This window comes from Jaculus jaculus, chromosome 12 (assembly GCF_020740685.1).
Source record: "Jaculus jaculus isolate mJacJac1 chromosome 12, mJacJac1.mat.Y.cur, whole genome shotgun sequence".
Classification (NCBI taxonomy): domain Eukaryota; kingdom Metazoa; phylum Chordata; class Mammalia; order Rodentia; family Dipodidae; genus Jaculus; species Jaculus jaculus.
Genome location: NC_059113.1, coordinates 7,570,419 through 7,592,408, shown reverse-complemented (window position 1 = coordinate 7,592,408; position 21,990 = coordinate 7,570,419). Strand labels below are relative to the sequence as shown.

The following is a 21,990-nucleotide window of genomic DNA, read 5'->3' as shown; positions in this document are numbered from 1 at the left end:
GATATACACATACATTTACACACATGTAGTACTGCATGGTGATATACATTTACACACATGTAGGACTACATGGAGATATACATATACATTTACACACATGTAGTACTGCATGGTGATATACATATACATTTACACACATGTAGGACTACATGGCGATATACACATACATTTACACACATGTAGTACTGCATGGTGATATACATATACATTTACACACATGTAGGACTACATGGCGATATACATATACATTTACACACATATAGTACTGCATGGTGATATACATATACATTTACACACACACACATGCACACACACACACATACACATCACAGTAAGTTGGCAAATAAGTTAGGGAATTCCAGCTGGCTTATTGAAACAAAATTTCACCTGGTTCACAGACATTTTTCTTACATTCATACTAGCTTTTGAAAGTTTATAATTAGTTTCTTAATTCCTTTCAGTGTGGTAAACTTAGTTTCCCCAAGTCCCCACCTGTCCCTCTTTGGTTTATAACCAGCCCACTTTCTCCATTTCTATCACCTGCTCCGTGCCTGGTGCATGTGGACAACTGAATCTGTGAACCTTCAAGTAATCTGAGAGCCCTTGTTAGCATCAGTAAGCACAGCTTTTTAGGAAGCAAGGGGTCATAAAATGTGCGAGTGTCAAGGTCCTTACATGAAGTGGCACTCAGTAGTAGCATGCCACGCTTCTGTATACTTTAAGCCGCCTCTGGACTACTTACAACACCCCCCGCTGTGTAAATCCTAATAATTGCAAGACCGGATCACGAGGGAAGAGCAGCAAGGACAAAGTCTGCTCCTGTTTAAGCACAGGTGCCCCCGCCTCCCACCCAGCACTCAGGTCCACGACTGCACATGCAGGATCTGCAGAAGGAGCACCAGCACACCGTTCTGTGTTCCGTCACCCTTACCAGGACTAACAGTTCCTCTATAAAATATGTGCATGATACATACACACATGTGTGTACATGTGTACAGGAGTGCGTGTGTGTGAGATGCTAGATTATCAGATCATACTTCCTGTAACTCTTCCTTGTCCCTCATTTTCTGTCAAGGATTTTATGACTGTTTTGAGCCAAGGTATTTGTAATGGAAGGAAAAGCAGATAAAAGCTCAGTAAAACCATCCACTAGAGGGTGCAACCCTATCACAAGTAAAAACAGAAATGAAAATACTTGTTTATTTATTTTTTTTCTTTTATCTCTCTTGAGGAAAAATACTTTGTGCACCCAGGCACATGTCTATGGGCACTGTTGCGGGCAGTGTGGGCTCGATTTATGCCCAAGGAGAAGCCTAAGAATCTGCATTCTTAGTTCGCACTACAGTTGATGATCCTGCAGGTGATGGGAAGGAGGTGCTTAGTGAATCTTGCAGACCCTAGTGCCCAGTGTTTGCTCATATTGTGAATCCATTTCCACTACTGTTTCATATTTCTGAGTCAATTGCTATAGTCATGTAAGAACACAAAATTAAAGATTAAATTCCCAGATTAAACGCACTTATATAAAATTTTTTAGTCGGTGCTTGGTTGTCTGTTTTTGCTTCGAGGTTCTAGGAATGAAGTCAGCATGTTACACTTCAGGCTTGTTGAAGCGGCAAGAAATCCATGGCGCTGTGCCTGTGAGGATACTTAATTCTGCCCGTAGCTTAGTGAAGGCCACACAGGAATACTGGATCGTATTTTGTAGGGTGACATAATCCCGAGCCTTAACCCTTTAAGGCTAGGTTAAGCGTTAACCCTTGGAACTGGCAGAGCTGGCTGCCACCTTCCTTGGAAAGCCCATCCCTTATGTTCACATGTTTACATCTGCTCTTCACGCAACCTCCTGTCCTCCTCCTTGGAGGTCCACAGCACATGTGGGGTCCACCCAGGCCAGTGGACACTTGGTGCCTACAGTGATCACAGCCTTGCTGTGTGGGAGAAAGTTCCCATGTACCAAGTACAGTCCTCTAGGCTGGGGATATTAGGAGAGAGAATGGCTCTTGAATTTTGTTGATTTATTTGTTCTTTTGAGACAGGGTCCCATGTGTAGCCTTAGCTGGTATGAAACTTATTATGTAGACCAGGATGGTCTCAATGTTATGGTGATACACTTGCCTCTGCCTTCCAATTGCTTCAACTACAGGTGTGTGCCACCATGCCTAGTGAGAAAGACTTTGTAGCTATAGTTATTTTTTATTGTTTAAAATATTTTTATTTATTTATTTATTTATTTGAGAAAAGGGAGAGAGAGAGAGAGAGAGAGAGAGAGAGAGAGAGAGAGAGAGAGAGAAATAGAGAGAATGGGCACACCAGGGCCTCTAGTCACTGCAAACTAACTCCAGAGGCACGTGCCACCATGTGTACCTGGCTTTACATGGGTACTCGGGAATTGAACCTGGGTCCTTTGGCTTTGCAGGCAACTGCCTTAAATGCTAAGCTATCTCTCCAGCCCTATTGTTTTAGTTTTAATAGATACATATATTTTAATTTGCAAGCAGAGGAAGATAGAGGAAGGGAGGGAAGAGAGGAGAGAGAGTGAGCACCCAGGATCTCTTATGCTGGGAATGCACTCCAGATGCATGCACTGCTTTGCGTGCGATGGGGATTGCAATTATCCCCCATGACCTAGGAATTCCCAGTAAGTGTGGGTCATAAGCTCGTGTTGATTAAGTCCCTGCTCTTTGTACACACCACCCGTCACTACCACCGATGGGATGGATCTGGTTTTACGTGGTACTGAGGAATTGAGCCTGGGCCAGCAGGCTTTGCAAGCAAGCACCTTTAACCACTGAGAAATCTCCCCAGCTCTGAGAACAACTTTTAAAGATTTTGATTCCCTTATTTTCTAGCAGAATGAACTGAGGCCCAGAGCATGGGGACTAATTTGCCCAGGGTAACACAGTAAGTAATCAATAGGTTGTTTCTGTTTCATAAGTGCTTCTATTATCCTCCTAATTGCATTTTGTTTCTGTAAATATCTTTGTAGAATATTCCTTTAGGTGGCAGCAAAGACAGAGAAAAATTTCCCATTGGGACCCTTCATTATCCACATGTATAAAAGCCTGTTGACAACCTCTTGTCAGCGCTAAGGTTCATAGGTCAGCTCACCAGCCCCTCCTGCTCTGGAGCATGTCCTATTAGAATAATGAAAATTAGTTGAGCTGATTGTGTTTTACTATTAGCCTTTAAAATATATTTATTTATTTATTTATTTGAGAGTGACAGACAGAGAGAGAGAAAGGCAGAGAGAGAAAGAGAGAGAATGGGCGCGCCAGGGCCTCCAGCCACTGCAAACGAACTCTAGACGCGTGCGCCCCCTTGTGCATCTGGCTAACGTGGGTCCTGGGGAATCGAGCCTCGAACCAGGGTCCTTAGGCTTCACAGGCAAGCGCTTAACCGCTAAGTCATCTCTCCAGTCCTACTGTTAGCCTTTTAACTATACCAAAATTGAATAACTCTGGTAAGTTTATAATCTACTCCATTTTAAATTGCAGTCAGTAAGATCGTAATCTCTAAATACAGGTTTAGGATCTAATAACACTTTTAAACATTGGGATTTTAGTTCACAAATATATGTATTAAAAAACACCTGATTGTGTCAGTATTCTGACCATGCGTGATTACATGATTCAATATATTACAAGTGAACTTGGCTTTGGAATTACCCAGACGCAGCCACAATAATTTCTCCCTAAAGCTGAAGGCCTTTCTTTCTTTGAAGATAAGATCCCCTTTGGGATCTCTAACAGAATGTAAGTTCTTTTTCTAAATTGTATGCAGAATATTATGTATGTTTACTTTTTTTGGTGAGGCGAGGCCATGACTTTCACATATTCTCAAAGAGGTCTGAGATACTGCTCAGATTAAAAGTCCTTGCTTTAAACTGTTCTATTCTGAGTTGGTTTGATGGTAGCATATCAATTTGCAAAATAAGGAAGCACTGAGCCGGGAAGGGCTGGAGGTATACACAGCCTTACAAGCTGGAAATGAAACTTGCGGTTCATTGACTTGGTGTGTTTGGAAAACAATGAATATCTTTGCAATCACAACTGGGCAGATTCCTCATTTGTCATGCTTAAGATGGAGTCCACATCCCAGGCCTCCTGGGTGGTGGGTGTGTCATGACTGATATTGAATGTCAACTTGACAGGATCTAGAATCACACAGAAGTCAAACCTCTCAGCATGTTGTCCCCAGATTGGGTTAATTTAGCTGGGAAAACCCACCTTCACTGAGGGCAGCGCCAGTCCATGGGCAGAAGTCCTGGACCATGTGAAAAAGGAAGAAAAGTAACTGAGCACCAGCAATGGGCTCTGGCTGCTCGGGACTGCCGCGGCTGGGTGGCCCACTGCCCCGTCTCCCCTCTGCCACCAAGCCTTCCCGGCCAAGATGGCCTGCGCCCTCCAGCTGAGAGTCAGAAGAAAGCCTTCCTTCCTCGGGTTGCTTTGATGAGGTATCTCACAGCAATGAGAATGTTAATGCAATGGGAGAGAATAGGCAGGACTCAATTTACATGGAAATATTCAAATTTATTCCAATATTTGACTTCTTAAGAATTCTATTGAACCATGGCCAAATCTGTTTTCCTTCCAACTAGGGAGAAGGCTCAAGATCTCTTAGACACAGGAACGATTCGTCTGGGAAACTTGTGCTAAGGGTGTCTGTTTCCTGGGATGATCCTTTGCTCTCCACACTTTCCTTGAGGAACTTTCTAAGACACCAGTGATGACTACTCACATTCTAGAACAGCGTCTATTGTTCTCCCTCGAGTGTAAAAGTGAAAATGCTGCCAGGGGCTGGCATGTGACTCAGGAGTGGGCACTTGTGTGGCATGTGTGAGGCCCCGGGTGTGATCTCCAGCATGGGAGGAAAAAGAAGAAAGGAAAAGGAAGTAATTATGAAAGAATCTCTTACTTCAAAGTGCTTATTTGATAGTCTGTTACTAGAAATCATTAAAAACTGGGAGGCTTATCTTCTTTTTCTGTATACTTCCTTTCTACTTGTTATTCGGATTTATTATTTATTAATCTTGATAATGAACTGTTTTCTCCACTGAAGAGTCATTTGTTAATTTTTTGACACCAGTGGATCCCAGCAAGGGAAAAGAAATGTTAAGTCACTATTTTTCTTTTTAAAAAATATTTTATTTATTTATTTGAGAGAGGAAAAGAGAAAGAAAGAGAATGGGCACTCCAGAGCCTTCAGCTAATAGAAACCAACCTCAGACATCCACCATCTTGTGGGCCCTGGAGAATGGAACCTGGGTTGTGGGAGCCTGGGTTCTCCAGGCCCGGCGGCAGTTCCGCTGAGGCGTCTTAGGCAACTGTGGAGGTGAGCCCGCGAGCATCACTCTCCGGAGACAGTTTCGGTGAACAGCTCTCAGTTTATTGTCACGGATATGGGTTTATAAGCAGTTGTGGGTCCTAAGCGGATTGGATGTACAAGGTTGCTTGCTGATGCCTAATTAGCATATGGGGACATTCATTCCAGCACTAGGCAATGGCAGGGGGAGGGGCTGTGCAAGGTGCTGGCTGATTCCATATAAGGAGTTTCCTAGGCAACTGACCAAAGGCCACAGGGTTATGGGCAAAGCCTTAGTCTTGTCTGAATGTCCAGGTATCCTGTACCTGGAGAGGGAGTGGCCTTACTTCCTACCCACCTCAGGGTCCGAGATTTTGTCCAGGGATCCAGGCTCATTGCTGGCATGATGTCTCATGACTGCAATCTTAGGACTCCCGAGATCGAGGCAGGACAAGCGCTAAGTGTGAGACCAGCCTGGGCTACACATGAGCTCCAAACAAGCATGGGCTACAGAATGGAGCCCTGCCACACACACACAAAGAAAATCAACCAGCCAGCCAACCAACTAACCCACCAACCAGACAAGCAAATAATGCCACAAAGAACTCAAAAGGCCAAGTGAAGTTGTGAATTTGAAAATGAAGCAGAGGGGCCAGGAAGGTGGCCCACCAGTTAAAGCCACTTGCTTGCACAGTCTGCCTTCTGATTCAAGTTCAATTCCCCAGCCGCCATGTAAAGCCAAATGCAAATTGGGACATGTGTCTACGATCTCAACATACCTACAGCAAATGTAAGACGGGGCCAGGAGAAATCGAAGCCCACAAGCCAGCTAGATCGGCATTTGTTTACAGTGACGAGAAACTATGTCTCAAAGAAGAGCAGAGACACCTTCAAGTTCTCCTTTGGTCTCTCCATGCATGATATGGAACATGTGTACCCTCCTCCCCAAACACACACACGGATTAAATAAACTAAAAAAAAATAATTAAAAGATGAAAAAAAAACGAAGCAGAAATCTTTCATGTGTCCATTTAAATATCTCCTCCCTACAGAAGATCATAAAATAAAAGCCTTCAGATGCCTGGGCTGGTAAGATCCAAGGGAAGAGCTGAAGGGGATTCTGGATGCAGTGGTTGGAATGTGAACATATGTCCCTGTAGCCTCAAGGATTTTTGATTAAGGTTAAGCTTCTTAAGTCTCCAGCAGCCTGCTGGGGGAGGTGCCTGCTGGGGCCAGAGCTCAAGTCCAGCCCTAAGGTTTGCTCAGAACCAGTTTTAGCTTTGGCTGTTCCTGTTTGCAGGCTGCTGGTGTGTCTGTGCACTGTGGAAGTGAGCTGGCTTCTTCCTTCCACCATTGACGGTTTTGCCCCAGGATTCTGTAAGCCCGAAATAAACCCTTTCCTCCCCCATTAGCTGTTTCTGGTTGGGTGCTTGTCCCTGCAACAAGAGAGTAACTATAACGCCGGGTTATATTAAAAACGCATGGCATTGGACAGAACAGAGATTGGGCCAAGGAACACTTGGAAGGTGGAGCTGGAAACATGCAAGCTGAGGGGAGACTCTCCAGTCTTGGAGCTCCTGAGCCTCAGCCACAGTGGGGGCGGAAGTAGAACAATGTTTGGCCCTCAGGGTTTTAGGGAGATCTTTCTTGCGGCTGTGAGAAGCAGGTGCCAGAGAGGTGACCAATTCATAGCCATGTTGCGCTAGTCCAGGGTAGAAATAAGTGACTTCTACTCTGGGGAACATGGTACTGCATGGGTGAGTCCTCACAGCTTCCTGTCTTCCAGCAAAGCACAGATCTTAACTTCTGCATGCCATCTCACTTCCTTTCTGCTCATCTAGGAGGATACGTGGCCCCTCTGCAGGCTGAGTAAATAATCGCCTGCACTCCTTGGCCCGTCAATATATATTCTTTTCATTTATATTTCTTTCTTTTTCTCTGTAGCACCTTTTGATTCCAGGTCTCTCACACTTTATTTTACAATAGTTTATTATTTTTATTCACTACCTATTAATTGTGGAAAATTTATAAAATATGGGAAAGAGAAAAACAGATAAAAATAATCCATAACTTCATTTGCAATTTCTCTTCTTGCTTGTACATTTGAATGTAGTAAAATTTTAATATCCATGACTTTTTAAAAAATGCAATCGTAGGCAGTGGCTCACAGACCCTCACTGTGGAGCATATCTGATATTACAAGTTCTAACTCACAAAGTGCAATATTTTCCTTTTTCTTTGTCTTTTTGTGCCTTGGATTCCAAAAGAAATTCTGAGCATCTTGTCCTGACCCTTTGGGGCTTTTCCACATTTTGTATTCCCAACTCCAATATTCTTATATTCTGGAAAACCCTCTTTCATTTGAGCTATCCTCTCACTTTCTTGGAAATATTTTTCTATATTTTCCTTAATAAAATCTATTTCTACCCTTCCAAACAAAAAAAATCCCTGAAAATATAATTTTATTTCTTTATTTCTTTGGAGCACTTGAAAAATAGTAAAGGGAGATACACGGAGTGGAAGACAGTAAAGTAAAAAAGACAGTTCTTTGAACCAATAAAGGTTAAAGGACTGAGGGAGAAAAATGAATGTATTCACATTGGGAGGTGTAATGATGGTCTCAAGAAAGTCTAGCAGAGTCTCACCATTCAGGAAGAACTTGGAAGATAAATAAACAAAGAACCACTTGTGGGGTAGTATTTACAAAGCATGAGCCAAGGGAAGGGAGAGGATAAGAGAAGGTCAGAGGGAGATAAAATACTACCTTCACATATATATTGTTCTGTATGTGGAATCTAGAATGTCTACATGTAAAACTTGCAGAAAGGAGGCTATTGGAGGGAAGCAGACCAGAGAGAGATGAGGGAAAGGGATGGGGAGAGTCTAATGGGGAATATAAGCAGGTTACAATTATATAGATATAGATAAAGATATAGATATAGATGAGATAATGATATGGGTATATATGTATGAAAATGTCATAACATAACACACTATTTTGTACACTAAGTAAAAATCAATAAAAGATAAAAACACAATACAGCAGCCACACCAGTTACATCTCCTCTGAAAGGTCATCTATCAAAAGAGGCATGCCCTGTCACCAGCTATACTCTCCTTGGCCCATACCCACTGGACTCTATGTCCTACCACAGAGGAACTTGTATATCCATGTTTATTGTTGTGCTCTTCACAATAGCAGGTGTAAGTAAGCAGCCTAGATGTCCATCCACAGAAGAATGGACAATGAAAATGAGGCATATACACACAATGGAATTTTATTCATGTGTTAATAAAAAATGTAACTGTTACATTTGCCAGAGAATTGATGGATCTGAAAACTATTACATGAATTGAAGTGATCCAGGCTCAGAAAGACAAAAAACCACATTTTCTCTCTCCTGTACTCATGTGCTAAATCTCAGCGTTTTTTTCTTTTCTTTTTTTTTAAGGTAGGGTCTTACTTTAGCCCAGACTGAATTCAGTATATAGTCTCAGGGTGGCCTTGAACTCATGGCAATCCTCCTACCTATACTTCCAGAATGCTGAGATTAAAGGCGTGCACCACCATGCTTGGCTGGATTCTAAGTTTTAATATTTGTATGTCTGCAAATAAGAGGGTGTGGAAGCAGGGCTAGGCTATGAAACCAGTCAGGAGAGCAAGAGAGGGGAAGGAACCATGTTGAGAAAGGGAGTGGAGGGCAAAAGTACTCATGTGACATGAGAGTGAAAAGGGGCTGATGGGATCGGCACGAGGGGAGAAGGAATGAGGGAAAGGGATAGGATGGAGAAGAGAAGGGAAATAACACAAACAAATGTGTTTGACACATGCAATAATGAAGTCTAGTTCTGTGTAAGAAAAAAAAAAGATAATCCATCCTTTCCTTAAGAACCTCACCTGTCCTTTCTTTAAGCACCTCTGATTATCTATGCTTGTGTGTTGCCCTCCTGTTCTTATCCATGAAGCCCAGGACTGGAGAGTCACCCTTTGGTTTTGGTTACCAAACAAGAACGTCCCTTCTACGGCCCCCATGGGTCTCTAAGTACCTGTTGGCATAACCCAAATGGGTAACCCCTTTCACAAGGGCTCAAGGACACGTGAGCACACAGGGCAGGGTCAGCCTTGGATATTTAGAGGAGTGGGCAAAGGAACCTGCTCCATTACTAGAAAGGATAAACAAGAAGAAAGATCTGAATAATTGTGTATCACCCACCCTGGTTTTCTGCCTAGTTTGGAAGAAACAAATCTATTGAGATATAGTTGTCATCTATTTTAATTTTTCCCACTGGTTGCTTATTTTAACTGAATTTAAAGCCCATTTGATGTTTATCCACAGTAAAGCCTCCATCCCTGGGTTCTAGGCTCCACACGTCCATACTGATGCACATCTGCTTCACAGGAAACATCTTAGGAAGCATCATAAGTTGGTCCTGAATGCTAACTTCTCACCTTCTCGTGATTCTCCAGTCCTCTGAAGTGCAGCTGCAAACACATTACTCTCTTGTACTCTCTTGTCGAAATGACTAAAGATGTCCTAAAGTTACAAGACTCTCAGTCACGTGTGTGTTCACCTGACAGTATTGGCTTTTTTTTGAGCTGAGATCTTCTCATTCATGTAGCCCAGGCAAACTTAAACCTGTTCTCCCATCATCTCAGCCTCCCAAATGCTGGCATGATAAGTATGTGCTTCTACTTTTTCATCTGTTAAGCTTTTATTCTTAAGATTGTTATTCTCAAGCCATATGGAAACCTACTTCTTTATTAACAAATTCAGAAAAGTATGTAATTTCAAAACAGATAGAATTTGGGCAGCGAAATCTTGTAGTTTGCCTAGAAGCCATAGGCTGTTACAGGAAAATCCCACTGCCAGGTAGGATACCTCTCATTGACTTGTTGACTAGAGAGAACCCTAGACTCTCAAAACAATACAGTCTGTTGCCAAGATCCCTGACTGCCTGTAAGAACTAGATGGTCAGACCCTATTGCTGAAGATGCCACATACTTCAGGTGTGGGACACTGAAAAATCAAGTTAGAGCTGAGCTGGAAGCCTTCTTCGTGCTGACTAACTATCCTAGTGCTGGAAAGTACTCTGTCGTCTGCTGGCTGTGGGTGTGTGTGTGTGAAACTCCAATAGTCATCACCAGCAGTGCAACATGCACTTAGCCAAACAGCAGTAGTAGCTTCTCCTTGTGGCTTATGACCTCCCCAGCCTTAGGCTTTTGACTAAGTTTTCTTTTGTTTTACTAAGTGTCACATATCAAGGTATGAATTCCCTCCAACAAAGTGGACCTCATACTCAATCAGTACTACCTCCTAGAATGTTCTCTACAACAATGGAAACCATGTACCCACCATATCCTCAACTCCTAACCCCCTCGGGCAGATATGACACCTCTCTACTCTGAACTGCGGAGGCTGTGTCCGTGGCATTGCAACTGTGAACTTGGATATAACACCAGTGACTAAGCTTGAGTCCAGTTTCATCATGTCAAAACCCAAAACCCTCGGCAAGCTCTTCAATGTCCTTCCAGCCTCGGCTTTCTTACCTGGGATGCTATGATGAAAACATCTATGCCATGTTTCTTGGGAGTGTCTGATGGGTTTATGTATATGACAGAGCACAGTGCCCGTACCAGTAAACAATTAGTAACTACTGCTGGTGGCCAGTAACACAACTTAGCTCATAGTAACTGTAAATGATCTCTCCCTCTACTCAACTCACTTAATGATAGCCCCGAGGAGACATCCCCTGAGGCTCGCGGTGGCTCTGTGGAGGAACTCTATCTATGGTTTTGTCTTGGCATTCCTCCACTATTCTACGACAGAATGTGTTGTGCAGAGAAGGACAGTTACTTTCAAGTCAGGAAGGCATTGTTTTAATCCTCTCTTTTTGTCGTTTATTAAATACAGAGAAAGCAAGTATATTATTATTAACTATGTGGGAGACCACAGCAAAGAGGCCACTGGATGATATCCTTCAGAGAAACATTGGAAATCAGAAGCAATGAACTCTGTATATCTAGTAAAATATTTCTAAATCGAAATGTAAAAGGAAATAAAAGAGGCTTGTAAATCATTAAGTTGACCATGTTGTTTGCCATGGCTTTGGCTACTAAAGGTTTGGAAACAAATTCTCCTTCCCATCTAACCACAGCTAAGGCCTAAGTGGCCATCTTCTTCACGGTTGCGGTGAAGCCCCTTTGTTGGTCTTTTTTTTTTTTTTTTTTTTTTTTTTTGGTAGAGATTTCTGGATACAAGTTTAAATTCTTTGTGCCTGGAATAGAGTGGCAGCAATTTTTGAAGAGTACACAGGAGAAGGCTGAGAAAGGCAACTTAAGATTCTTTCAAGACTGACTGACACTTAAAAGACTATTCTGTCAAAACCCCATCATGGAAAGAAAATCATGCCAGTTCCCCACACGTGGGCGTGATAGACTGTGCTCGTTCTTACAGGGGACATTCTTTGCTGCACTGGAATAAGAATGGCAGCCGAAAAGCGCTGACATGTGTTTTTATCTAATCAGTACACAACACAGAAATGCTCTGACTCACCCAGTCTCAGATAGAAACTTCATTTAAAGCCACACGTTTGTGTCTGGAGACCTTTGGGGAATCAGGTAATGAAAAATGACTGCCTGGAATCTATTCAACCTCCAAAAAATAACAACAACAAAAAAAAGTCAGGGGAAGGAAGCTTTATAAACATGAAAGACTAACTGGAAACAGATCCACTAGCCCTGGGTGATTGACTAAAATTTTCCTGAAATTACTGCGTAAGTAAGTGCTGTTCCTTGTGAGAAGCCACTAGGTCTTTAAACCTCAGAGAGCATCTTAAGCACATCCAGATGCCCTGTTTGTAGGTAGCTTGTAAAATGGCCAAATGCGTCTTACTGTCCTTCCACTGGGGTTTTCTTTGAAATCAACCCACTCTGTAGCTGGAGTTGGGAGGAGACACTCCCCCCTTACACAGAATTCAAGTGTGATTCTATTGCAAGAGAATTATAAAGTGCTTGTAGTTACCTGGAAAAGAACTCTCAAATCTAGACCTTGACACTTTAAGAAAAAAAAAAAGTTGGGGGAAGGAGGGAAGTGATATAGGTCTAACTTCATTCTTCTGCAGGTGAATATCCTGTCTTACCAGCACTATTTGTTGAATAGGCTGTCTTTTATTTCACGGAATATTCTCGGTTTGTTTGTAAAAGATTAGGTGGCCAAATCAGTGTGGATTTATTTCTTGGTCCTTTATTTTGTTCCATGGCCTGTGTGCCTGCTTTTAAAAAACTTTTTATTTTTATTTATTTATTTATTAAAGACAGGGGGAGGGAAGGAAAGAGAGGGAGAGAATGGGCACGCCAGGCCCTCCAGCCACTGCAAACAAACTCCAGATGCATGTGCCCCCTTGTGCATCTGGCTTGTGTGGGACCTGGAGAATTGAACCGGAGTCCCTAGGCTTCACAGGCAAATGCCTTAACCGCTAAGCCATCTCTGCAGCCCCTACGTGTCTGTTTTGGTACCAGTATCATGCCACTGTTGTCACTATTGCTCTGTAATATAATTTGAATAATTTGAAATCAATTATAAGAGTGGGTGTGAAGAGATGACAAGGAAGGGGATAAGAAAGGGCAAAAGGACACAGGTGACATGTAACTGGAGGGAGATGAAGATACCGGAGAGAAGAGAGGAGGGGAACCACATAAAACAAATTGCATTTGAAAATAGCAGAATGAGTTCTAAAACTCTGTATGCCAACTAAAACAAAAAATAATAAGAAAAAGATGAAAGGGGAAAATATACAACAGGTGAGCAATATTAATCCCAGAAAATACTTTGTCTTTTCAGCAGTTTAATTTCATGAACCACGAGAGAGCTGCTGATTGCAATCAATTTATATAGAAATTAATCAAAATATGCCAACATAAGTACAGCAGCTTCAGAAAATGTAACTGCCTGTAGGAAACAGTCTCTCATCTCCTGGGAATGAAGCAACACAATTTAAATGTTATGGGGTTATTTTAACATCAGTGCGTTCCTACACACTCTATTCCGCATGTCACATTCTTCCACTGTAATGAGATGGTATCTCATAAAAAGTAACAGCTTTGTGCATCGGGGGACATAGTTGACCCTGAGTATTATGAGGGATGATTGTGATTTAAGGTTTTCAACATTGGAAATGGTTTTCTAGAGGGTGAAAACAGTGAACTTGGTTGCCTTGACAACATGGGATGGGTTGCCTGAAAACAATCCAAAGCCATGCGGACCTTCTTCTGGTGTGTCAAGAAGGCAAATGATCTACTACATTGGGTTAAAAGAAAGTGGATCTCACAGTGAAGCAGTGTTACCTGGTTTACGAAGTATTAGTTCTCAGTTCTTATCATGCATATGTTACAAAAGAGCTGGAGGCCCGAGATGGGCAGAACTGTGAGGAGAATGAGAGAAGAATGGATTTGACTCATCAGCCTGCCTCCAAGGAACCCAGGAGGTCCTGTGATTTCTTTGACCATTGATTCTGCTAAGAAAGACGACTCTCTTGTTCACACTGTAGATACTCCCAGCAGTCTCTCACAGATTGTCACCCTTGAGGAATATAACTTGAGCTGCTGCATATTCTAAAATGATGAGCATAACTAATGATCACCAGGGCTGGAGAGATGGCTTAGTGGTTAAGCGCTTGCCCGTGAGGCCTAAGGACCCCGGCTCGAGGCTCGATTCCCCAGGACCCACGTTAGTCAGATGCACAAGGGGGTGCACGCATCTGGAGTTAGTTTGCAGTGGCTGGAGGCCCTGGCGGGTCCATTCTCTTTCTCTCTGCCTGTTTCTCTCTCTGTCTGTCGCTCTCAAATAAATAAGAATAAACAAAAAACTTTAAAAATAATAATAGTAATGATCACCACACCAAAGCTGGCTCCTAGTTACATAGGAGGAGAGCCCGTTACCACGTGTGTCCTCTAGTCCATTTACTCTGGAGGGGTCATGAAAAGATTCATCTATGACGTATCAAAGCTCAGGCCCAAAGCCCGGTACAGAAAACCGACATTATTGAACAAGCTTCTTGCCTTCACCCAGGAACTGGCTTCTTGTGACACTGCCCAAAGTTCACATTTTTCATGCTCTGCTTCTAAAAATCACCATAAAGCAATATTGAGTAAAGGCTTGGATTTTCATTTCACAAAGCGATGCTTCTTTTAAAAGCTAGGCAGGAACTGTGCTTCTTTGTGGCTTCAACGGCTGTATGAACCTTGTTTTCAACATACTTTCAAGGTGTGATTGATCTGATATTATCAGAGATATGGGCCCTGACTTCAGAAGAAACGCTGACTGGCCGGGTTCCCCAGTGCTGTTTTATTTCCTGGCTTGGAGATTGTGGAAATGCAATATGACCAAATGGACACATATTAGGGAAAACAAAAGTGACTCTGAGAAGGGAGAATGCTTTTGTCCCAAGCGGTGTTTCTTTCCTCTCTCCAGAGTCAAAGGCAGGGCGCAATATACATCTTCATTCAAGGTCAGACTGAGCCATCGTGATTCATGTCTGCCTGCGTCATGAACATCACCCTAAGCCTATGGACGGTGCAAAAGCTGCCGCCGATTGAACAGACACATTGACAAGTGGACACACAGACACCAACAGTGACTGGCCAGCTGCATGCCAGAGAGGAAAATAGGCCTATTTTTAGTTAACATGCGATAGACATAATTTTTAATTCGTTGACAGTGATTCAACTTTCTCACTCGAGACAAGAATGTAGAAAATGAAAACAAACATAAAGCTATCATTTATGCTTAGCAAGGTCTTACCTTCCATGTTGACATTCTAGCCATGCCATGTGCCATGCAAACACATTCAGAGGGCCACTGGCCTCAGATGGGTATCTCTTCATGCGAATGGATCATCATCTGCTCATGGCAAATGGGCTGTCTGTCCTTTAGTCTATGCTGTGCCGCCTCCCACAGTTCAGGGTTACATGAACTCTACATAGGTGATATAGCTGAGTCTACCATGAGTACTCACCATAAGGGATGCTTGTATTAGAAAAAAGGAGGAAGGCATATAGAAATAAACCCACCATTAGCAAAGGCAACAAAACCCAGAGGAGGGCTGGAGAGATGGCTTAGCAGTTAAGGTGCTTGCCAGCAAAGCTAAAGGACCCAGATTCAATTGTCTTGTACTTACAAATAGCCAGATACACAAGGTGGCACTTGCGTCTGGAGTTCGTTTGCAGTGGCTAGAGGCCCTGGTGCACACATTCTCTCTCTACTATCTCTCTCTCTTGTCTTAAATAAATAAATAAATAAATTATTTGTAAAAAACAGAGGACAATCTTAGAGACTAGTCATAATTATACACAAATGTGTAATTGTACCAGGATGTTTAATAGTGTTTAGGTCAGAGTTTTTATTCTGTTTCTTTTTCTTTTGGTTTTTTGAGGGAGGGTCTCACTCTAGCCCAGGATGACCTGGAATTCACTATAGAGTCTCAGGGTGGCCATAAACTCACGGTGATCCTCCTACCTCTGCCTCCAGAGTGCTGGGCTTAAAGGCGTGCACCACCACGCCCGGCTAGAACTTCTATTCTTTATACAGATGTTTTTGTCTTTAGAAGTCAAGAACTTTTTTGAGTTTCGGGGGTATGAAGGGTAAAAAGGCAACAGAGAAGAAGCACTCTCTGGATCCATCTTTGTTTCTTTTTGCTTGTCCAAGTAGAATATATCAGATGTTGCCAGTGTTATTCTCTTATTTAACATTTTCATTTTAAATATGTCTTCTTTTGTGGCGGCTGGGAAGATAGTTTGGTGGATAAAGGTGTTTGCTTGCAAAGCCTGCTGGCCTTGGTTTGATTCCCCACTACTGGAACGCTGGGCACACAAGTGGCGTGTGCGGCGGCAGGAGGCCCTGGAACGCTCCCGTTCGTTATTCCTTTCTCTCTCTCTCGTTCAACTAACTAACTAACTAACCAACTAACTAAATAAATAAATAGACAAATAAAACTATATGTTTTTGTAGTCTTAGTATCAAGCATTCTGTGACTGACTAATATTTTAAAAATATATCTTAAAAAGTTATTATTTATTTATTTGAAAGACAGACAGAGAGAGAGAGAGGGAAAGGCAGATAAAGAAAGAATGGGCATGTCAGGGCCGCCAGCCACTGCAAATGGACTCCAGACACATGTGCCACCTTGTGCATCTGGCTTATGTGGGCACTGGTGGAATCGAACCTGGGACCAGGCTGCACAGGCAAGTTTTTTAACCTTTAAGCTACCTTTCCAACCCCTGACTAACATATTGTACTATTTTATTTATTTATTTTATATGAGACAAATGGAAATGAGAAAGAGAGAATGGGTGCACCAGGATTTGTAGCCACTGCAAATGAACTCCAGACATATGCACCACCTTATACACCTGGCTTATGTGGGATCTGGAGACTCGAACCTTGGTCCTTTAGCTTCACAGTCAAGTGCCTTAACCATTGAGTCATCTCTCTAGTGCCTGACTAATATTTTTAAATGAACTTTTATTTATTTATTTATTTGAGAGCAACAGACACAGAGAGAAAGACAGATAGAGGGAGAGAGAGAGAATGGGCGCGCCAGGGCTTCCAGCCTCTGCAAACGAACTCCAGACGCGTGCGCCCCCTTGTGCATCTGGCTAACGTGGGACCTGGGGAACCGAGCCTCGAACTGGGGTCCTTAGGCTTCACAGGCAAGCACTTAACCGCTAAGCCATCTCTCCAGCCCTGGTTTTTTTTACATAAGAATAAACACATGAGAATCTTCACTATGTGTGTCCCTGGCTTCTGTTAAAATAAAAATAGATTTTCTTAAGGGTGAAATCTTGACTGGTTAAATATCTCAATGGCAATGCTAATATAAAGTTGTGTTAATTTTCAAATCTAAAATAATACAAGCTGACATTCTTTCTGGAATGTGAGATTATGCTCTTCAAATATTTGTTTCAAGGAAAGAAATATGCTAAATTAGTGTATAATTAGATTGGTAATAAGGAAGTACTGAAATGTTCAATTTAATCAATTATGGATAACAATAATTATTTAGGGATTACTTCTTTAAAACAATCTTGTGACATCTGCTATCAAATCCCCTCCCCGTGTTCCTAATTCACTTTTCTTAGTGTCTTGGGTGCCTAACTGCTAGGGAGTACCTTCTAGATCCGCAAGGAGAATAAGAGAGAAAACACAGTCCTTTTGCTATGTGGTTATAGTTTTTGTTTGGTTAGTTTTTAAATTCCTTTGGTTAGGGATGGTCTCACAAAGATAAGGGGTTATAAGGACCAGGTGGGTTCCCCGCATCATGCCCTCTGGAGACCTAGAATGATCTTGCATCCCTTCCCATCTCTCTGCACCTTTGCTGAGGGTGGGGATCTTTTTGTCTTGTTCATTACCAAACCTTACTGCCATATGGTTTATATTTCAGGATTTTATTTCAGGATAGTAAACTGAGTGAATGAATATGCTAGGCAACATCAGACACCCTCTCAGAATGATGATAGCTTACTGGTGATGTGACTTCAGAGCTGCTTACAAGAAGACTACGTTTACTGGCCAAAGATTCATAAATGACTAATCTCTTCTGCTACCCATAAAATTATTCATATATATGTGTGTGTGTGTGTGTGTGTGTGTGTGTGTATGAAATATTTTATTTATTTATTATTGGAGAGAGAGGCAAATAGATAGATAGACAGACAGACAGACAGATAGATAGATATAGAGAGATTGAGAGAGCTCAGAAAGGGTGTGCCAAGGCCTCCAGCCACTGTAAACAAACTCCAGATGCATGTACTGCCTTCTGCATTCAGCTTATGTGGGTACTGGGAAATTGAACCTGGGTCCTTAGGCTTTGCAGACAAGCACCTTATATCTCCAGCCTTCCACTAATATTTTCAGTTTGAGTAAATTATGCTGTAAAAGTGATTCCAGATGACCACACATTTCTTTGACATTTTAAAAGATGAACTGAATTACTAGGTTCATTTAAAGACAAAAGGCTAAAAACTATGTGTCAAGTCAGAAGTGTATATTAAAAGAGACCATGAGACCCCTGTATTTTCCATTTCACAATTATCTGACAGGGACATGTTGCATTGCTATGTACTCACAGTCATATATTATTTTAACTGAAATATCTGTTGAAGTTCTGAGAACCTGGCTGTGTTGAGGTCTATATATCCAATCAATTAGAAAGTGCTAGTTTTTAACTGGGAGATTAATGCTCCTATCGAGGTGAGATACTACAGAAATGGTCTTTCATTGTTTCCATGTTCCTTCCCTTGGCAGTCAGCTGAACTGCCTCATGGACCCCTTTTCAATGCATGACTCGGTAGGACAGCAAGGGCAGAGTGGCTGTGGACACAGCATCAAGGAACAGTGAAAAACTGGTTGTGAAAACCATATGTGGCCTTTGGAGGGTGTGAGGTGGAAAGCAAAAGTCACTTCCTGTGAATGTTCTAAATCCCTTAGACTTCCCATCAGGCTTGCAGATTTGAGGGGAAGCGTCATCACGGCAGAACAAAGCAGCCAGCTCACAACATCGCACATGCTCAGTGGAGAGCAGCCAAGGCGAGCAGGCTCTGAGCACACAGTAGGGCTAGCCTCAAGGTCTGTCCCCAGTGTCATAACCCTCCAGCGTTGCTCTAACTGCTGGGCACCAAGTAGGAAGCTTAAACACATTTACAAATCACCACATGTACTCATTAGGTAGTAGCAACTTACTCATTATAATTAATGTTTAGGAGGATGGATATATTTGCTTCCCTTTTATTTGGCTTATAAACAGTTTCGTTGAGAAAACAAAATGTCCTGTCAGTTGTAAATTATTGGTAGTGGAATATTAAGAAATGATACAAAGTGTATATAAGGGTTGATTCTACAAAAGCTCAGAGTAGAAGTGTTCATTCCTTTTTAGCATCACATTTAGTTTAAAATGTCTTTGTATATGGGGGGGTGCTTAATATAGATACTATTAAAAAAAAAAAGGAGACACTTGAGGGCTGGATAGATGGCTCAGCTGTTAAGGCACTTGTTGGCAAAGCCTAAGGACCTGGGTTTGATTCCCCGGTACTCATATAAAGCCATATGCACAAGGTGGCATACGCATCTGGAGTTCATTTGCAGTGGCTAGAGGCCTCAGTGCATTCATTGTCTCTTTCTTTTTTATTCTCTATCTTTCTCTCTCTCTCTCAAATAAATAAATAAATAAAATGTTTTTAAAAAGACACTTAAATGTTATTTTCCTAGAACTGTTGCCCTCACATTGAAATATTATGTTGATAACGTTGAAATAAAATCTTTGTATGGGCTGAAGAGATGGTTTATTGGTTAAAACACACTTGCTAAGGCTCAGGGGATTTTGTGGAAGAAGGGGCCAAGAGATTGTAAGAGCCACAGGTTGGGATGTCATATTTAGTCTAATGTTCTCCCAACTGAGCTATTTCGGTGCCTGCGGATGTCATATTCAGAGGCACTGCTTCCCCAATTAACTGACTGCTGCCCCCACAATGCATAACCCACAACTGCATGGGGAATATCAGCAACCCCGCTGAGGAGGGCCCCCTGGGGGCAGGGAAGAGGGAAAACATGGTACCAACACATGATGTATCTATGCAAAGTATGTTCTTAATAAAAAAACAAATTAAATAAATAAACAAAAATTTAAAATAAAATATTAAAAAGAGAATTTATAGAATCGTGGATAACCACACGTCATCCAGTTTCTCCAGACAGCCAACAGCATCTGCTTAGTGAGTAAAGCAATGAAATGCTGAGGACTAGGCATCCCTCGCTATTTCTGGCATTGATCGCTCTGGGGGCTAGATGGACAGAGTCTCACCTTTTGGCACTCAGGTCGCCTGCCTCATGCTAAAAAACATTGACAACACATACTCTAGAGGCCATTTGTGCATGATGTTAACATCAATGAAACATTTTCAGAGATTTTTAAAAGAAATCAAGGCTACTACAAAAGCAGGGTGTGTTATTTCTCCCTCCCCATAATTTACCGACTGAATGAGGAATTGGCAGTATCTGGCCACTGACCCGATGCCGACGGGGATTTCTGGTGCGCTCTTCACCCTGGCTCATTCTGGGACCCGTCATGCTTGTTTCCAAGCAATGCTCTTCCTCCCCACTTTAGCTCTGCATTTAATTTAAATGAAAAAGCAGCTCTAGGCTCATTCACTATTTAGTTGGCAGTCTCCGTACTCCCCTTTGGAGACCGAGGCATCGATATGTATGTACGACTGCGCTTAGGTAAAAGGATGAATAAGTCAAATTCCAGAGTCCAGTTCTCCAGTGTGAATTATATGTAGCTCATTGCCCTGTGCGTCCTTTGTAAGTTGTCTGTTGGTAGCTGCGAGTGAGACATTAACTTTATACTTTGCCAGTTTTAGCATCATGTTTTAGGGGTGAAGAACATAAATGAAGAACTTAAAGATAAACTTTCAGATAAGAATACACTTATATCTCTACTGCACCTGCATATACACTATGGGACACAATGTCTTTTCTTTTACCTACTCTTAATTACATATCAAACAGCACGCCAATCCCTCCATGACATGAAACACAAAACAATGGCCCTCACCTTATAGAAGATACCATTCCCTTCAATTATCTAACATGGAATTTTCAAGAAATTAGAGGAGTTCACGTTATTTAACAAATCTACCATCTACCTTGGGAATGGACTTCAGTACACACAATGATTCCATAAGACTCATCAATTTAATTATACTGAGTTGCAAGTATATTTTGTGTATACACACATGCATGTGCACACATATACATGTTTTGTCTCTATGCATTTACACACATGCTTTTGTTTTTAAATTGCGAAGAGTGGGGTAGAAATCACAGATTGAGGAATACAAGACAGAAAAGTATAAATGCATTACCTACACAGGATTTGGCTATGTCTATAGACTATTTATTTGTGTGTGTGTGTGTGTGTGTGTGTATGAGCGAGAGAGAGAGAGAGGCAGAGAGAGAGAGAGAGAGAGAGAGAGAGAGAGAGAGAGAGAGAGAACAAATGCACATACCAAGGCTTCCTGCTACTGCAAACATACTCCAGATACACATAGCACTTTGTGCATCTAGTGTTCTGTGGGTACTGGAAAATCAAGCCTAGGCCATTAGGCCTTTCAAGCAAGCTCCTTTGACCACTGAGCCATCTCTCCAGCTCCTTGGCTGTGTTTTGGACATGGAACTCAAGGCAGGATGGGTATTGGACGTCAGCAGCGTCTTATGGCGTAGAGAGATGGGTTCTGAATGCAAGCCTGCGCTTGACGCCCTCCCTTTCCACGCGAGCGCAGCCTCCGTACCTTCCGCAGGGGCTTCAGCTTGGTCTCCATGATGAAGTCGTACTTGCACAGCTCGCAGCAGCGCGTGTCCGAGCTCTTGATCCACTGGTGCAGGCAGGACTGGTGGACGAAGCGCAGGGTCCCCGTGCAGCGGCAGGGCGTGATGAGCGGGCTCTCGTCATCGCCTTCGCAGTGACAGATCCTGGGGAAGGACACAGCGGACAGCGGTGAGGTCTCAGGGGACGCCTCCCACCAGAACACTCCTGTCCTTGCTGATACAGATTGCATTAAAGCGTGTGACCTGAAACCCCACAGCTCATGGACATTCCATTCCGACTTCAAGGGTAGAACTGAACCTCTGATCA

The 21,990-nt window shown here is 42.4% G+C and overlaps 1 protein-coding gene across 2 annotated transcripts in view; it reads right to left on the bottom strand.

Annotated features, from left to right (window-relative positions):
• Marchf1 (membrane associated ring-CH-type finger 1) overlaps positions 1–21,990 on the bottom strand; it is a 394,778-nt gene that overhangs the window by 14,932 nt on the left and 357,856 nt on the right. For both annotated transcript variants that reach the window (XM_045131784.1, XM_045131785.1), the window contains one exon: positions 21,647–21,827. In XM_045131784.1, the coding sequence (XP_044987719.1) occupies positions 21,647–21,827 (181 nt within the window). The remainder of the gene's footprint in view (positions 1–21,646; positions 21,828–21,990) is intronic.